Below are 16,583 nucleotides of genomic sequence, written 5' to 3' on the forward strand. Positions count from 1 at the left end.
AAAAAACGACAAAAAAGCAATGAAAAAGTAACAAAAACATGGTGAAAAAGAGACGAAATCTCGAGAATATGTGACCCGTCAGGAGAACGGGGGCCACAGCTCGGGTTTTGGGGCATTTTGAGCGAGACATATTGTGAATGTGAAAGTGTCGTCTCCAAAGTTTCCAACAATGTGTAGACGTGGAAATCTGATCATTTTTGTAGAAGATGTGGCAAGTTGAATTTAGGAAGTGGAAATATGTCAAAGAGAGGAATCGTTCTCTAAACTTTCGGGCTGTTCTCACCTCTCTGGGAGCGACAATAGGGCTCATTTACATCTCATTTTGAAAAGCCGGCTGTAAAGCTCCTCCTGTCATAAACTGATCCACAATAGGTGCCTTTTTTGCGTGGCATTTCTTCACTAAAGGATGTGTCAACAACGCGGTGCCTCCTCCCCAAACAACAAAAGGAAACAGGAGACGAGTGTATTCGAACGTGGAAACAGAGACGTCAGAGAGAGACTCAAACGCAAAAATCACCGTAATAAAACAATACTAAACTCACTGTTTGGTGCTTTTGCTGAAGTTTTTTTTACGCTGAAGCTGAGGCCAAAGTGTGGTCCTGTCTGGGGAGCAATGCAGCGTTTCTGTCCCGCTGTTGCTGCTTTAGTATCAAGGCTCTTCATGAGGAAGCGGCGCCGCATAATCCGGGATTAAAGGGGGGGTATAATGCAAAAATGGACTTATTTAAGCTTTACATCATGTTATTCTGTCATTCCCTCATTAAAAACATGCCTGAAGTGTTGCCTTGGCACATTCACGTATTTCTGAGTAATCTGTAAAAACTCTGATGGCGGCCATTTTAGGGATAGGTTTGCCTGAGTCCTCCTAGGAACGCCCCCACCTCCTGGAGACGCCTCCGAGCTTTCATCACCAGCCGAGTAACCAACCACTGCTCCTCAGCAGAACCCCCTCCCCACTGATGCCACAGACAGCGTGTGGAGGGGGCGTGTCTAAAGGCTCAGAGGTTCTTTAAGAGACAGAGGCCTATTTCAAGACATTCACTACAGCCATTTTGAGAGAGACATTTTATACAAGGCAGTTATTCTAATTTACTGCATTTACAGACCAACAGAAGGTTTGGTCATCATTGTAGTGTGATATAGACTGGTGCTATGTGATTGAAAAAAGCATAATACCCCCTCTTTAATAAATCCACTTCCAAACATGTTCACGGTTCAGCTCGTCTGATACAATCTTTTTCCATCCAACACGACCCGGTGTTTACCCACTATGTAAATACACAGACAAAACCACGCCCCTTTTTACTGCACGCTCCCAAATCTCCCTAAACAAGCCGGTGTGAACCTAGAAGTTTACGCTTTCAAATAAACCAATACTGCAGCTTAAACATGGAGAGGCTTCTTCGAGGCTTCAACTGAACGATTCTGCAAAAAAGCGAAATTCACCCATTTTAAAAACTTTAAAAACTTGTGTCCCTGGTTCTCGCGACAGATCCCCATTTGTGAACATTCACTTTTGTAACTTTTGTAGGTCTTAGCTTTCAAATGAGGCGTTACACTGTCGCTCTCCAGTCGAGACGTTTTTATATTTGGGTGAAGCTGAACTGGAGAAAATGCGTTAAGTAATAATTTGCCACTTAACTCTCGTCTCTTTTTGCTCTGATGTTTAAAAATCCTTAAAAACAATAAAAACACACTTACGTTTGGTTCAAAGATTTTTTCCAAAGTCACGACATGACATTCTGTGGAACATAAAGCCGCGTTAGACGACGATGCATCAGTGCTTTGATCTGGTGGAGGTGTTTTGTTCTCACTGAAGGTGTCGAAGGTGAGTCGTTTGTCCAGAGTCTCTCCCTCTGTCAGAGAACACGGGTATGCGCTCCATCCTCTCACGGCCGCCGCCTCCTCTTCTTTTGAATCCTTCCCCTCCTTCTCATCTTCTTCATTGCTTAGCTCCACGAAACCCGAGCTCTCCCCTGGTTTATCTTCCTTCTCCTGTGATGAGGAAACACTCTCGTCTGCCCCCTCATGGCCAGACTTCGCCGGTTCACCCTCCTCCGCTTCCAGTGGTTCGTCGAGAGTCAGAGAAGCTGGTTCTAAACTCGGCTTTGATTCACTTTCAGGTTCCACCTCCGTCGTCTCCGGGATCTTAATACCTAAAACAAAACATTTACAGTTTAAACATGTTTGAGCAAGTGGGTTGTAAAGCTTTTGATTGTAATTTTAATGATCCAATATATATCTGAAAGAACAAAAGCACAGCAACTCACCGGCTTCTTTCAAAATCTCCTCCGACGGAAAGTCCAGGGAAGCGGGACCTTCGACCGCGGAGTCTCCTGACGCCTGACACTGAGGGGAGGAAATAAAAACATGTTTTAGACATATTCACACATCATTAACGGATACAGCAGCGATTACATTCCTGCACTCTATGATACTGGCTCATATTGAGAACTGTATCACAAGTCAAGCTGCTATTGGGCCAATCGAAGCTACAAAAGAGCATTGAAAATATTAGACAAGAAACCTTCGTCATACCACCAGTGTCGAATTTTAGATAAATATACATTTTTAAACTTTGCTAAATTCAAATTATTTAACCTCTTAACTCCCGCCTGAACCGAGAGGATCTTTTTCCTCACGTCATCAGATTTTGTCACATTTTTGGTCATTTTTTCGACAATTTTTTGTCAAATTTGTATCACATTTTTGTAAAAAAAAAATCACCTTTTGTGACATTTTTTTGTCAAATTTTTGTAATTTTTTTGTCAAATTTTGTCACATTTTTTTATCACATTTTTGTAATTTTTTGTCACTTTTTTTGTCACTTTTTTTGGTCAAATTTTGTCACTTTTTTCGTCATTTTTTGTCACATTTTTGTCATTTTTTTGTCAAATTTTTATCACATTTTTGTCAGATTTTTGTAATTTTTTCGTAATTTTTTCGTAATTTTTTGTCACATTTTGTCAAAATCTGTCACATTTGTCTCATTTGTCTCATTTAAGATCGACAATTTTCCAGTGTTGTGCTTTACTTTGGGCTAATTATCAGCGGCTTCGGCCCTCGGTCTGTCTACAAAAAAAGAAAATGCCCTCCTCCAAGATAACTTGCCTCCCCTTGATGTAGGGAGAGGAAAATACTTAGTTTGAACATTTTTAAACTCTGTATTGATATCAGGTAAAAAGTATTGATACAAATTTGCATATTTAAAAATAAGGCATTGCTCTCTGTTCTCATGGATGTAGCAGTAGCAGTGTGGAGCATTAGATTACTATCAAAGTAATCTATGTCGTCGTAAACAAAAAGGTTAATCATTGAAGTGTAATAGATTACAATTGCAAAACTGGCAATTAGATTATAACATTTATTAGATTATATCATGTCAACTGAAAATGTTGAATTAAAAGGTAAGAAGTCTAGAAAAAACAGACACAACAAAGACATTATAGGATAAACCCTGGAGTCTGTCAGGGTTGCCCTTTATCACCTTTTTGTTTGCCATGATATTTGACTGCCACATTAGAATCTAACTGTTAAACGAGACGGGTATGGCATCCAAATTATGTACTACTGGTGTCGAAATAATAAAAGTATCAAAAGCAGGTACAGAAAAATAATAATACAGCAATAAAGGAAGTGACAAGTGCAATTATTATTGGCCCCATGATGATTTTAATTGGTATCTAATAAGAACTTACTTTGCGGCCGAGTTTAAGATCGAACACAACCTTATCCTCTGTGGAGAAAACATAAAGCTTTAGTAAAACAAACAATAATAAACATTTGTCTACAGTGAAGGAGGTTTTACTCACTGATGGACTTCACGTCGAGTCTGTTTTCCACAGTTTCTCCCACTGTTTCTACCCACGGACTGGGACTGGGACTGGGACTCTGACTGGGGACGGGCTCCTCTTTTGTCGGCTCTGGTGTCTGTGGCTCTTCTACCTTCGGCTCTGGAGTCGCTGTATCACAAACAAAGTCAGCTTTGATCACATGCTCCAATACTAAGCCTTATACTAAAGCCTTGTCCAGCACATCGAAAAGGTTCTCAATGGGCTCAAGATCTGAACTCTGGATTGATCGGTTTTGGTTCATATTTTTGTATATTCAATAAACTGATAATGGAAAAAAGTGGAGCTATGTCACTATATCCAAGAGATTTCAGTTCATGCCAGTGGAATCAAATTGTATACTATATAATCACATTCAAGAACATTCGGAAATCCAAATCTACATGCCATTAACTTATGCAACTGTTAGATTTACCTATGTTTTCCGGAGCAGTTTCGGCAGCTGCTTCTTTGCTGGTTGTTGCTTTGGAGGTAGAGGCCTCTCCTGAAGTCTTTTCTGACGCACTAGTTTCGCTTGTAGCGGGAGTAATCCTGTAATGAAATGAAAAACGATTGTAGAAAACAAGGGTTTTGAACATTTAACAGAGTTCCATCTTACTTTGCTGCAGATTTCAAGGTTCTTTTCACCCCAGACACTGCAGACTTTTTTTGAGCCGTAGAAACCGCCGCCTGGTGAATAAGATAAAACATGTCAAAACAGAAGATAGGGAATTATTACAGGGACTACAAGGATCTGTTCAAACAAAGTAAATTAATGTGAGTAAATGACTTCAGGGGAGACACTTCAGTGGGGTGAATCATTTTTCAGGTTTTGGGCCAAATAAAAATCTAAACTTTCACCTGGAAACACAAAAACCCAAATCTTCACAATAACATGTTTAGGAATTGCATTGATTCACTGATTTGAAATAGATTTATTTGGGAACTTGTTTTCACAAAATGCATTTAGTCTGGTGCAACACAATGGGCGAGGAAAGCGCTTCTCTTTGGTCCTCGTGACAGGGAACTGACATTGCCGTAATACCACATAAATGTCTGTGTCCATAGAGTAATTTTAACCATTTTGCATTTAAAATAACTTATATTTGAGCAGCATCAGCTTCGTGGTTGTTTAAGCTACGCGGCGAGTGATCTGCTAGAAAATAGTCCCTCAAAATGCGATTATTCATGTGATGCAAGGTCAGTTATATTCCAAACATGATTCTACGGACACAGACATTTATATGGTTAGTCTGGTGTTATAAGTGATTTGCCTCAGGTGCTCTGTGGAGCGGGTCACACTGTTTTTAATGCAGGCTAGCTGATACCATAGAAATGCACTAGCCTTGCACTAGCCTAGCGCCACCAAACTCTTCAAATATAAGAACTGCATGAATTACAAAAAAATATATATCCAGAAATCAGCAACACTCTGGATAACTAGGAAATGAGGCCCTATGTCAAAAATCCTGAAATATCCCTTTAAGACAAAAAGTCCATGAAATGTTGGCGTAATTAGGTGATAAAATGTCTTGCCTTAAGCTTGACGATTGTGACCGGATGCTCTTTGATCAGAAGGACGGGTGAGTTTCTCAGTTTTTTGGCGTCTTCCTCTTTTTCAAAACACACCACAGCCTGCAAAGGAAAGGCAAGATTAAGCAAAACAAATTCTAAAATGTCTCGCAGTGACACTTTATTCGGACAAACCTGGCATTTTTGTCGAAACAGCAAGATGGATTTAGTTTTCCCGAACTGTTTTGCAAACGCAGCCACGTCGTCGTGAGACAGAGGAGGAACGATGGAGCCCAGTCTCACCATCGTCGAGGATTTCACAGCCTGGAAACACAAAAAAACAAAACTTACAAAGGGTGACAGGCTTGATTTCAGGGGTTTAGGGGTAAAGTATGGAAAAGCAGGAACCGAAAAGGAAGAGAAAATCTTTATATTCAAGTTTTGCTACTGTTGGTCATCAAAATTTAAAACACAAAAAAAGTAGGGATGCACCGATACCGATACCAGTACTCTCAGCTTGTACTCATACTCGTACTCATTCAGGAGGTCCCGATACCAGAAACCGATACCATTTAATGCGCGGCCAGATAGAGCATAGAGCTGACTTTATTACAGACTGCGCTCTCTAAATCAGAGTCTGAGCTGGATTTAACCAGAGCTAATGTTGTTCGTGCTGCAGCGTCTGCAGTGTTTACAACATACAGGCTAACGTTGCTAACTCGCGGCTAACAGTTTTGGCCATTCTGACGCCGTTTTAAGCCCAGGGGTTTATTCATCTGAAAAACTAACCCAGCGACTAAAAAGTCCTCAGAAAATCCAAATTAAAGACATACAGCATGTTTATATTGAGCCAAAATGAGCTGCAGCAGAACAATGAAAACGCTGTAGCTTCTCGCTAAGTTACTACAAACACACGAGAAAATCTACAGGAGCTGAAGTAAAGATGAAAAGAGACCATTTAAGTAACATCTCAATACTATTGTTAAATAAAAATACATAAATGAATAAAGCTCAGGCATTGGGAGCTTTAGGACATGGGCTTTTCTGTCTGTGTAATAATGTGCAATAAAAATAAAAAATTATATTGACTGAATGAAATTGAATGAAAATAAAATAAATAAATAAATGGCATCAGCACAATTCTAATATAACTGCTCTTAAATGTGTCGCCGACTTTACTTAAGGAAATGTACATGAGTAAATTAACTTATTCCAAACCGATCTGCTGTGAAAAAAGAAAGAATGTTCCTTGTACTTGTATCGGTATCGGTGCGCACTTAAATCCAAGTACTCGTATCGGTTTAAGTGACACAAGTTGAAGACAAAAAACATTTTGAAAAATTTGGGAAAAAACATGGGAAAATGTGGGGCAAAATTTGTAAAAAATAATTTTGGGTAAAAAATATATATTTTGTAAAAATAAAAAAAATGAAAAAAAATAAAAACAACAACAGTTTTTCCGGCCTTTTGTCGTTAAGGAAGTTTCTTGGTTGTTTCACCTCAAACAAATGATATAAATGCAAAAGAAATTAAAACAAAGGAAATAAATAAATTAACATTATTAATCTGTTTTCTGGTTCTATATTCAGCATCAGTATCGAAAACCAGGTATTGTTAAAGTACCGGTATCGGAAAAAAAATAACGATACCCAGCAAGAAATACAAGACTTAAAGGAACTATAAGGAGTTTAAAAATGTTAAAATTAAGTATTTTCCTCCCCCTACATGTTCCAGCCATGTCCTAATGTGTAGAATGAGCTCAGACCTGTTCACCACAACTGCCTCTAAAATCCTGTACGGTCACTCAAAAATGTGTCACTTCGGCCCGAATTGCCGTCATGCACGAGCTTAATATAGAAGGTGCAGTTACATATATGGCCTGCGGTGGCAGTAGTGAGTATAAAATGGCGAACTTGCTTCCAGCCCCTTTAAAGGGACTAGACGCAAGTTTGCCATTTTACACTCACTACTGCCACCTCAGGTCATACGTGTAACTGCACCATCTATATTAAGCACCTCAGACCCGAATTAACACCTTTTTGAGTGACGGTGCAGGATTTTAGAGGCAGTTGTGGTGAATTCTACACATTAGGACATGGCTGGAACATGTAGGGGGAGGAAAATACTTAATTTTAATAGTTTTAAAATCCGTACAGTCCCTTTAAAAACATTTGACCAAACCAGGCGAAAATTAAAAACGGTTTAAAGCCGACAGAATTGACTCACAGTGGGCTTGGAGATCGTTTTCTTCACCACCTTCTTCTTCTTCGCGGCGGTGGAGGGCACGGAGGAGGCGGCCATTTCTTTGGCCAAACGCGACATTAACAGCGGCATCATCGTCTCCACCAAAGACTCCACGTCCGCGGAACCGGAGAGAGCGGTCAGCACTGCAAACGGGACACGATAAAACCATGAACGATGTGCCACGTTAGGAACAAAACAAAAAAAATCTGTCGTACTAAAGTGAGAGCTGAAAACATGCAGTCAATCCCACAATTAAACCACTTTTGCTAAACCTTTTTACAGAACTTCTCAGCCGCCTCACCTGACGACTTCTCCAGCACCTCCTTGGTGGCCTGCTCCAGCTCGCTGTGTTTCCTCCTGCGGTCGGTGGATTGATCGGCCGATCTTTTATCCGACGGAGATCTCCTTTCACGACTGCGGGACAGAGAGCGCCGGCGTTCCCTCCGGTCATGGCCTCTAGGGGGCGTGGGGGAGGAACGCGACGGAGAACGGCTGCAGTTTTGAAAGATTTCATTAGATCGATAGCCATTTTAGGCATTCCAGTCCAAGATAAATGACTCAATTCAACTCCATCTACCTGTGAGGACTATATCTTAAAGGTGAGTATCTCGTCGGGGAGTAGCGTCTCTCTCGGCTCCTTCGCGGAGACGACCTGCTCATCCGCCAGTTGTTACTTCTGAGCGGTGAGAAACGTCTGCCCTCTTCGCTCCTGGGAGAAAACGACGTTGAAATACAGTCTCAAAAGTACATACCTCGCAAAAGTACTAATACACCTTGAACTTTTGCAAATGTCGTCATGTTTACAACCATAAACATAAATTGTAGATAGACCATCCATTGTAGGTTTATCTTTGCGTTTAGGGTCATTGTCCTGCTGGAGGTGAAGCTCCGCCCCAGCCTCAGTTCTCTTGTGACTCCAGCAGGTTTTCCTCCAAAATGTCCCCATATTTGGCTCCATCCATCTCCACAACTATTCTTAAAATCTCCCCAGTCCCCGTTGAGGAAAAGCAGCCCCACAGCATGATGCCCCCCACCATATTTGACACTGGGGATGGTGCACTCAGGACGATGAGCAGTGTTAGGTTTGCTCCATACATAACGTTTGTCTCCTCTGACCAAAGCTCCTTCTTCCACATGGAGCTGTGTCCTCCATGTGACTTCTAGCAAACTTCAAACAGGATTTCTTATGGCCTCCTTTCAATAATGGCTTTCTTCTTGCCACTCGTCCATGAAGGCCAGATTTGTGTAGAGCAGTGGTTCCCAACCTTTATTGTCTTGCGTACCCCTTGGGCTTTTCAGTGGTCGTCCGTGTACCCCCTACCTCAAGGGTATTGCAGTTCATTTAGAAAGTAATTACTTAAAAGTGGTATTTGTAAGAAAAAGGACAATGCTGTGGTAAAAATAAACCTATAATTCTCCCAAAGCAGCACAATTTACAGCAAAATATAGCTTTTCCTATGAAAATGATGTTCAATTTTCCACTTTTTGAAATCTGAAATAGCTCCAAGTACCCCCAACTAGGACCTGGAGTACCCCCAGGGGTCCCCGTATCCCTGGTTGGGAAACACTGGTGTAGAGCACGACTTATAGTTGTCCCATGTCCAGATTCCCCCAGCTCAGCGGCAGGACTTCACAGCTCCTCCAGAGTTATCTTGGGGCACTTGGTTGCATTTCTTACAGTGCTCTCCTTGTTCGGTCCATTAGTTTAGGTGGACGGCCGTGTCTTGGTAAGTTCGCAGTGGTGCTATACTCTTTCCATTTCCTTTCCAATAAAATCTTTATGCTTAGGGTTGTAAACGTGACAAAATGTGCAAAAGTTCAAGGTGTATTAGTACTTTCGAGAGGCGTTGTATCTATAGAATGTTAAGGATTTGGAAGCGACATGATCCCAGTGTATTTCCCACCTGGGAGACGCCCTACGCTCGTCTTTCCTCTTCGGGGAGGACCGTCTGCGGCGCTCGCGGCTTCGGGATCGGGACCGCGGCCGGCGAGAACAGGAGGGAGGAGAGACCAAGCGGGACCTGGAGTGAAAATACATACTTTCATTTATAAACGGACCAGGCAGGGTTACAAAGTCTAAACCCATCCTTTACACAAAACCTATCGACATACATGAATGCGTGGCTGGAATTTACTACTGTCCCGTAATAATAATAAAATCAAAATGGCGCCCAATTGACCTGGCAACCCTGGCTCGTGGTAAAGGGGGGATGAAGAGACGAGTTTATGATGCTCAGTGAAATTCCTACTTGTCTTTTCTCTTTGGGGAGGTCCGCTTGTCGTCACGGCGACGCTCCTCCGCCCGGCGAGGCGGCGACTCAGGGCGTTCATGACTTCTAGAGCGAGAGCGCGGCCGACGAGAGGAGGAGGAGGACGAGGGGGGAGAGGCCGAGCGGGATCTGGAGGGACAAACACATCCGTTATAATTGGCCTCTCACTGTTCGCTGGATGCGCCAAATCTTACAATATTCTGTTATTGAAATTATTATCAACGTGCAGGAGGGGGCGCCGGCTGCACGAGAGCAACACCTGGCTCATTTGGGATTTATGCACCGGACCTGATAAGAAAATGATTCAACTGATACAAGAGCCGTCTCTTTCATGTCCATACTGAAGTGCGACGCAAAAACAGAGATAGAGGGCAGTACTTGGTAAAGTTGTCATACTGTTCACGTAGCTCTGTGAGGAGAGCGGCCGGTTAACAAGCAGAGGTCGAGAGTTCGAGTCAGATGATCAACTATTATGGTGTAGTTGTTTGCCTTAAAGAGGGGGTATTCTGCTTTTTTCAATCACATAGCACCAGTCTATATCACACTACAATGATGACGAAACCTTCTGCTGGTCTGTCAATGCAGTAAATTAGAATAACTGCCTTGTATAAAAGTGCTCTCTCAAAATGGCTGTAGTGAATGTCTTGAAATCGGCCTCTGTCTCTTTAAGAACCTCTGACCCTTTCCGACACGCCCCCTCCACGCTGTCTGTGGCATCAGTGGGGAGGGGGTTCTGCTGAGGAGCAGTGGTTGGTTACTCGGCTGGTGACGAAAGCTCGGAGGCGTCTCCAGGAGGTGGGGGCGTTCCTAGGAGGACTCAGGCAAACCTATCCCTAAAATGGCCGCCATCAGAGTTTTTACAGATTACTCAAAAATACGTGAATGTGCCAAGGCAACACTTCAGGCATGTTTTTAATGAGGGAATGACATAATAACATGATGGAAAGCTTGAAAAAGTCCATTTTCACCACCACTAGATGGCACCTATAAGCCAACCGACACTGTGTGATACAGTGTGACGCCATTTTGATCAGAAATGCTGCAGAAGGGAATGACTCCGACAAGGGGGTGGGGTTCATCTCGTAGGTGAGTGCCAATGTGGTCATGTCATGCGTGTGCATGATGTAATAAATGGGACAGTGCGTGTGCCTGTGTTGTAGTTCGGGGAGGTGATGATATGAGCCATGTTTTGCGCTACTGACATATTTAGTGTTCGATAGTTTGTGCTGAAATACGACAGTTTTGGGAACTTGGTATGATATATTACAGGGGTAGGCAGGTTTGCTTGGTGGAGGCCGATTTTTCCTTTATTGTAAAAGGACCAAGGGCCGAACCTGACAATTTTAGCCAAAAGTAAAGCACCATTTCCTACAATTGCCAGTGCTGTGCATCATTTATGACCTAATTTGGTTCGACCTTGCCCAAATCTAAAAAGCTTCCCTAAAATAGCATATCCAGAGTGACAAAAAGGCAAAAACATTGACACAAAAGTGGCGAAAAAGCAACAAAAAATGACAAAAAGTCACAAAAACGGAACAAAAAAGTGAATGAAAAATCGTAGATCAGTTTTGTCAGTTTAGCTTTTAAATGAGGCGTTACACTGTATAGGCTGTAAGCTCCAGTTGAGAAGCTTTTAGATTTAGGTAAAGCTTAACTGGAGAAGATGTGCTTGTTTAAGATTAAACTCTAAAACGATTAAAGTACCTCTGATTTGTATAATAATATTTCTCAAAATCATCTTGAGGGCCAAAGGTTCTTTGCTGGAGGGTCGGATTTGGCCCCCGGGCCTGATGTTGCCTACCCCTGATATATTGGTTTTGAGAATCTGGCAACCCTGGCTGACCCTTATGGCTACGAAATTATAAGTCTGCAACATAAAGTATAACATCACAATCCGAGGTGTACAAACTTGTGATGATTCTCAGTTCTCCTGAGACCGAGGAAGTTGCCTCAGGTCCCAATAATGTAGCAACAAATAACTAGATGCCAGTTCACAAGTGATAAAAAGGCTTTCAGGAATATTTAATCACAGTTTTTACAGAATATACGGCAGAACAAAACTAACACTCCTGCTTTGCCGTCCTCGTACATGTCCGAGAACAAACACAGGGTTAGTGCCAACAAAAGTACTTTAACAAATGACGTTTGTTCAGACCTTTTTCTTTCTTTCTTTTTGTCTCTGCGCGGAGACTGGGACCGGCTCTTGTCTCTCGGCTCCGGGGCGATGTGAATTGGGGGGCTGAGCGATGAAGTACTGGAAGGAGTGACGCTCGCAACGGGTAACGCTTTCCCATCCCAGTCCGGATACCTGAAAGACAATCCCATCTGTCATATCTGAAAAAGGTGGCCTGTTCCTTTAAAACACGAAATATTAATGCATTAATATTACCATCTCTATTTTAAACCTTCAGAGAATAACTCACCAAAAACACTTGATAAACAAATCACAATTAAGCAAAAGAAACGATGACTGACCTTACGCGGAGAGACTTGCAGTTTTCAATGTGGAGCGAGCTGTTCTGATGAGAAATCCAGTCCTGGGAAAAACAACAATTGGAAGAAAAATGCTTCGTATTAACTTTACATTACATATTAAGTCCGGACGATACAGGAGAAAACAGTGCTTTGCGAAGGATTATCTCGAAGATGTTTTGTACTCGACGTATTGCTGCAACTTTCCGAGGACAGGCTTTGCACCTTCGTAATCTTTAAGATACTCAAGATGGCCGTTCCTCATGCGAGAGATTCCGCGGTAAACCATACCTTCTAAAACTCTAAAGGTTGACCTAAGATAAGATAAGATGGCCTTTATTGATCTCATAATGGATCTCATTACTGTGTCCTTTTAAAATTGTGGAAATCATAAAACTGGTTAATGTTGGCATCCCTATTTGACAATATTTTGGATGGGAAGGCCATGAACTAAAGTCAGACATCATTCTCTTGTCCTGGCTTTGAACCATCCTTCGACCAGCGCCTTATGGGAAACCTGTGGGGAACAGAGGGCAGACACGACTCTGGATCAAAAGGACCAAGTTGGAGAATTCGCCTGTAGAGCAGTGACCGGTCATCATTCCAGGAGCGTCGGTCATCGATCGGGGGCCATCGGACGTCTATCCAGATTGAAGACCGTCTTAGAATCCACATCTTTCATCATCATCGACTGTGGGAAAATCGGGGTCTAAGTATGAAGCAGACTTAACAACAGGCTCAAATTTTGCAAACATGAAACCAAAACCGAAAAAAGACTCAACTCTAGACACTAAAACTGAACTGTGAAGAGAAAAGAATTTCAAGAGGTTCTTGTGGAGTCCGGAATCTTCCTTCTGGTTGGGGTTTGGTGCAGGAACAGTCGTCTCCGTCGCCTCGTCCTCACACGGGGGATATACAGGGAACAGCAAGGCCAAAACAAACAACTTTGCACAGACATCATCATCATTTCTAAACAATGAAATACACAGATATTTTAGGTCACAACCACTTGTGCGTCCGGCCAAGCCAACGCTAAGGGAAGCTGTCTTTTCCTGGACACCCGCGTCACACGATCGGCTCGTCTCAGCAGTGACACCGGTGTGGTTCTACCAGCCAGCACTGAACCGCACTCTGCTACTGGGACTAGTAAAGATCCAAAAATGCAGATGGATGATTACTACAACCTTCAACTTCAACATTTTAAGCACCTTCAACACTTAAAGAACACAAAAAAGTCCTCTGTTTGCAGCCATTTATTGAAGCATTATTGCTACCTTCTTTTCCAGAGGATGGGTAAGACAGTAAGCTCATTCTCTAATATCCCAACCATAGACTAAACTAGAGGTCATGGAAATGCAAACCTCGGCCCAGATCCGAACCCACTTGCGAACTCGTACGGACCCGAACCTTAGACCCGCCCGTAAGTCCCCTCAGACGAGCGGCCGCATGGTCTTTCTAATTATCTTTCGGTAGCAGAGCAACTACAACCCAAATGAACGGAAAGCGCTGCCCTTCAGGTCCTTGACGCTTTTTAGTAAAAACAACAGATGAATGACTTAAAGTTTTAAAACCCTAAGACCCTAATTATCTAATTAAAAATGTTGCTACTATATGAAATCCCTGCACGTTTTCAGGAAAAGGACTTCTCTCGCCGTGGCTCAAGGTGCTTCCTCCTCTTCCTGCGTACACTGCGAAGGATTCTCTCCTTTGATTGCTCGTCTTTCTATATAAAGTGGAACAAAACCCAGTCCAGAGCAGGTTTTGCGCAAAGGTATCCAGCTTTGTATTATCACGAAACCAAGGTTGACGCTAAATGTGCCACCCGAACCTTCTAATCCGGCTTCGTAGTTTCCTCCTCAGGACAAAACCACGGAGACGAAGGTTTTACAAGTCTTACCACAATTCACATTCAGAATTTACAGCACTGTATTGTTTTTACAGGAGTAGAGAAAGCAGTCGTCCACTCACCTTCATGCTCAAACACTCTTTGGGACACATGTTAGTGAAGGCGCTCTCTCCCTGACACAGACTGCAGGTGTGTGGGAAGGAAATCGGGCAGGCAGCGATGTAGTCCTGGATGTTGACCCAGGTCGGCGAGTGTTTCGCCGTTAAAGCCTCGATCTGCGCGGGGCTGGGATGGTTTAGTACCGACGGGGGGCTGGTCACGGGCACAAACGGGGCAGGGAATACATTAGGAATCCCCGTGATGACGTTGCTGGATACGGTCTGAATCGGGTTTGCGGGCAGCGTAAGAGCAACCGTTTGCCCATAGCTTTCATGGAACCGTGATTTCCGGTGAGAAACGAAAGGCAGCGGTCCCGGGTTTGATCGATGCGCTTGTGGCGATTGGGGCTTTTTGGATATCGGCTTCTTCACGCTGTCTATGATTATCAGACCGGACTTCTTGGCGGCTTGTTTGGACTCCTGCTTGGAAGATGCTTGTCCATAATCTATGTCCTGTTTCGGGAGGCTGGAAAGACTTTGCGTTGTTGAGGGTTTCTCGCTCGACTTTGAAGTTGCGGAGGGAAATGTCGAGGGAAACTGTGATGGGAAACTCGTGGCAGGGCTGATTTGGTCTTGGGAAGCAGATCCCAAACTGGGAACCGGCTTTGTGGGAGTAGTAGCCGCTGCTGTGGATGTCGAAGGTGAACTGAACTTCATGATGCCTTCAATAGCTCTCGCGATCGCCCCCATAGTGCCACTTTCAGTGCCAGCTCCTGCAACGCGTTTACCGGTATGTCCATATTCGATCACTTTAATGGGCTGCACAGGCGACGTCTCTATTTTCACTTCAGCTTTAGTTGGAATTGGTGGGATATCTTTAGCGTAGTCCGTAATTGTACTGCTTTGTTTAGAAAGAGGCATGTCTTTTGAAATGTTCATCGCACTACTTGTCAAGTCTTTGTGTCCATAGTCCATAACTTTAGTTTGCTTGGAATCAGCCCGGGAGCTGCTGTCGAACCCAGGTCTTGCAGGTGAAGGGTCTTTATATGCAGAAGCGGCTGCTCGCTTTCTGTTCTTCTCAATACGGATTTGGCGAAGGATTTGGGGTAAATTGTCAGGCGTGATCTCTTCTTCGGGGATGGCCAAGAGCTGCTCTAGATCTTCTTTCTCGAGGTTGAAATGTCGGAGGATGTTGGTGGCCGTTTCAGCGCCGTACATTGTTGTAGGAGGGTTGTTCCGCTGGGGAGGAGGATTGTTCTGCTGGGGAGGGGGGTTGTTCTGCTGGGGAAAAGGGGGTTCCATGTCGGGATAGTCACCCAAACCTGGTATCACCCCTGCACTATGCTTAATCTGAGAGTCTCCGCCGCCTAAGAAGTTCAGGGAAGAGTCACCACTGCCGCCGAGTAAGCTCGAAGAAGAGGAGGGAAAGGTGGAAGTTTGTGGTTTGGCTGACGTGGAACGAGTTATGTCCCGAAGCCAACTCAGGGACCCGTCAATGCCGCTGCTGCCACTGCTGTTTGAGGCTGTGGGAGGAGGCCCGGCAGTGGAAGAAGGGGCAGAGAATGAGGACGTGGCAGTGAAGGGGCAGTAGAGGTCGTCTCTCTGCGGGGGCATCTGGGAGGAGGGCTGGGACAGAGGGGTGTTGAGGTGTCGAGTTTCGTCTCTGGCTCTGTCCATGGTCCGGTCCCTGTCGGCCTCCGCAGGGGCTTGGCCCGGCTCTGGTCTGTAGGACATCTGCTGGGAGAACATGGGGAGGCTGGACATGGGGCTGGCAGAAGCAGAGGCTCCAGGGTTGAAGGGGAGCCCCATGTTGGAAGCCCCCATCCGAGGGTCATGATCCGGGTTGAGGTTGGCCCCGTACGGCCCCTGGCTCTGCCGCTGGTTGCCGTACGGGTTGTACATGTTGTTGGGGTTCCTCAGAAGGCGCTGGCGTTAGCTTGGCCTCTGTTTATCTTAGTCAGTGCGAGCGGTAAAAGAGCCCACTGAAGCCCAATCTGCAGAGAGCTCCCAGGGAGCCCTCCAATCAGAAGGATTGTTCGTGCAACGCTGAAAAACAAGAGAAGGGGTTACTGAACTGGAACTGGGACAGGGCAGCCATCTTGGGAAGGCCGTCTTCTTCTGGAGTCGTCTGGGTTCAGTCTTTCCTGTGGAACACACACCAGACAAAGGACAGACAAGAAAAATAGAGACAAATGTGCAACGGTCAGTCGGCTCTAATTTCGGGTATGTTGTTCAGGGAATTTCATGCAAAATCATAATTAAATTGAAGAAATACATAACAGATGGTTCCAGCATTGTTACTTTAAGCAGA

General features: G+C 43.9%; 1 protein-coding gene across 1 annotated transcript in view; it reads right to left on the reverse strand.

Annotated features, from left to right (window-relative positions):
* The window catches only part of LOC306981041 (uncharacterized protein), a gene marked incomplete at both ends in the record, with an annotated part of 28,057 nt that extends 11,883 nt beyond the window's left edge, over window positions 1-16,174 (reverse strand). The window contains 16 exons of the mRNA XM_079580587.1: window positions 1,702-2,156; window positions 2,271-2,349; window positions 3,699-3,736; window positions 3,813-3,962; window positions 4,267-4,382; window positions 4,450-4,520; window positions 5,367-5,465; window positions 5,538-5,666; window positions 7,569-7,729; window positions 7,888-8,078; window positions 8,164-8,295; window positions 9,491-9,607; window positions 9,836-9,985; window positions 12,012-12,164; window positions 12,332-12,393; window positions 14,297-16,174. Coding sequence (XP_079436713.1) covers window positions 1,702-2,156; window positions 2,271-2,349; window positions 3,699-3,736; window positions 3,813-3,962; window positions 4,267-4,382; window positions 4,450-4,520; window positions 5,367-5,465; window positions 5,538-5,666; window positions 7,569-7,729; window positions 7,888-8,078; window positions 8,164-8,295; window positions 9,491-9,607; window positions 9,836-9,985; window positions 12,012-12,164; window positions 12,332-12,393; window positions 14,297-16,174 — 3,981 coding nt within the window. The remainder of the gene's footprint in view (window positions 1-1,701; window positions 2,157-2,270; window positions 2,350-3,698; window positions 3,737-3,812; window positions 3,963-4,266; window positions 4,383-4,449; window positions 4,521-5,366; window positions 5,466-5,537; window positions 5,667-7,568; window positions 7,730-7,887; window positions 8,079-8,163; window positions 8,296-9,490; window positions 9,608-9,835; window positions 9,986-12,011; window positions 12,165-12,331; window positions 12,394-14,296) is intronic.
* Window positions 16,175-16,583: the final 409 nt, after the last annotated feature.

Source organism: Gobius niger (genome assembly GCF_951799975.1).
Source record: "Gobius niger genome assembly, chromosome: 21".
Taxonomy (NCBI): Eukaryota; Metazoa; Chordata; class Actinopteri; order Gobiiformes; family Gobiidae; genus Gobius; species Gobius niger.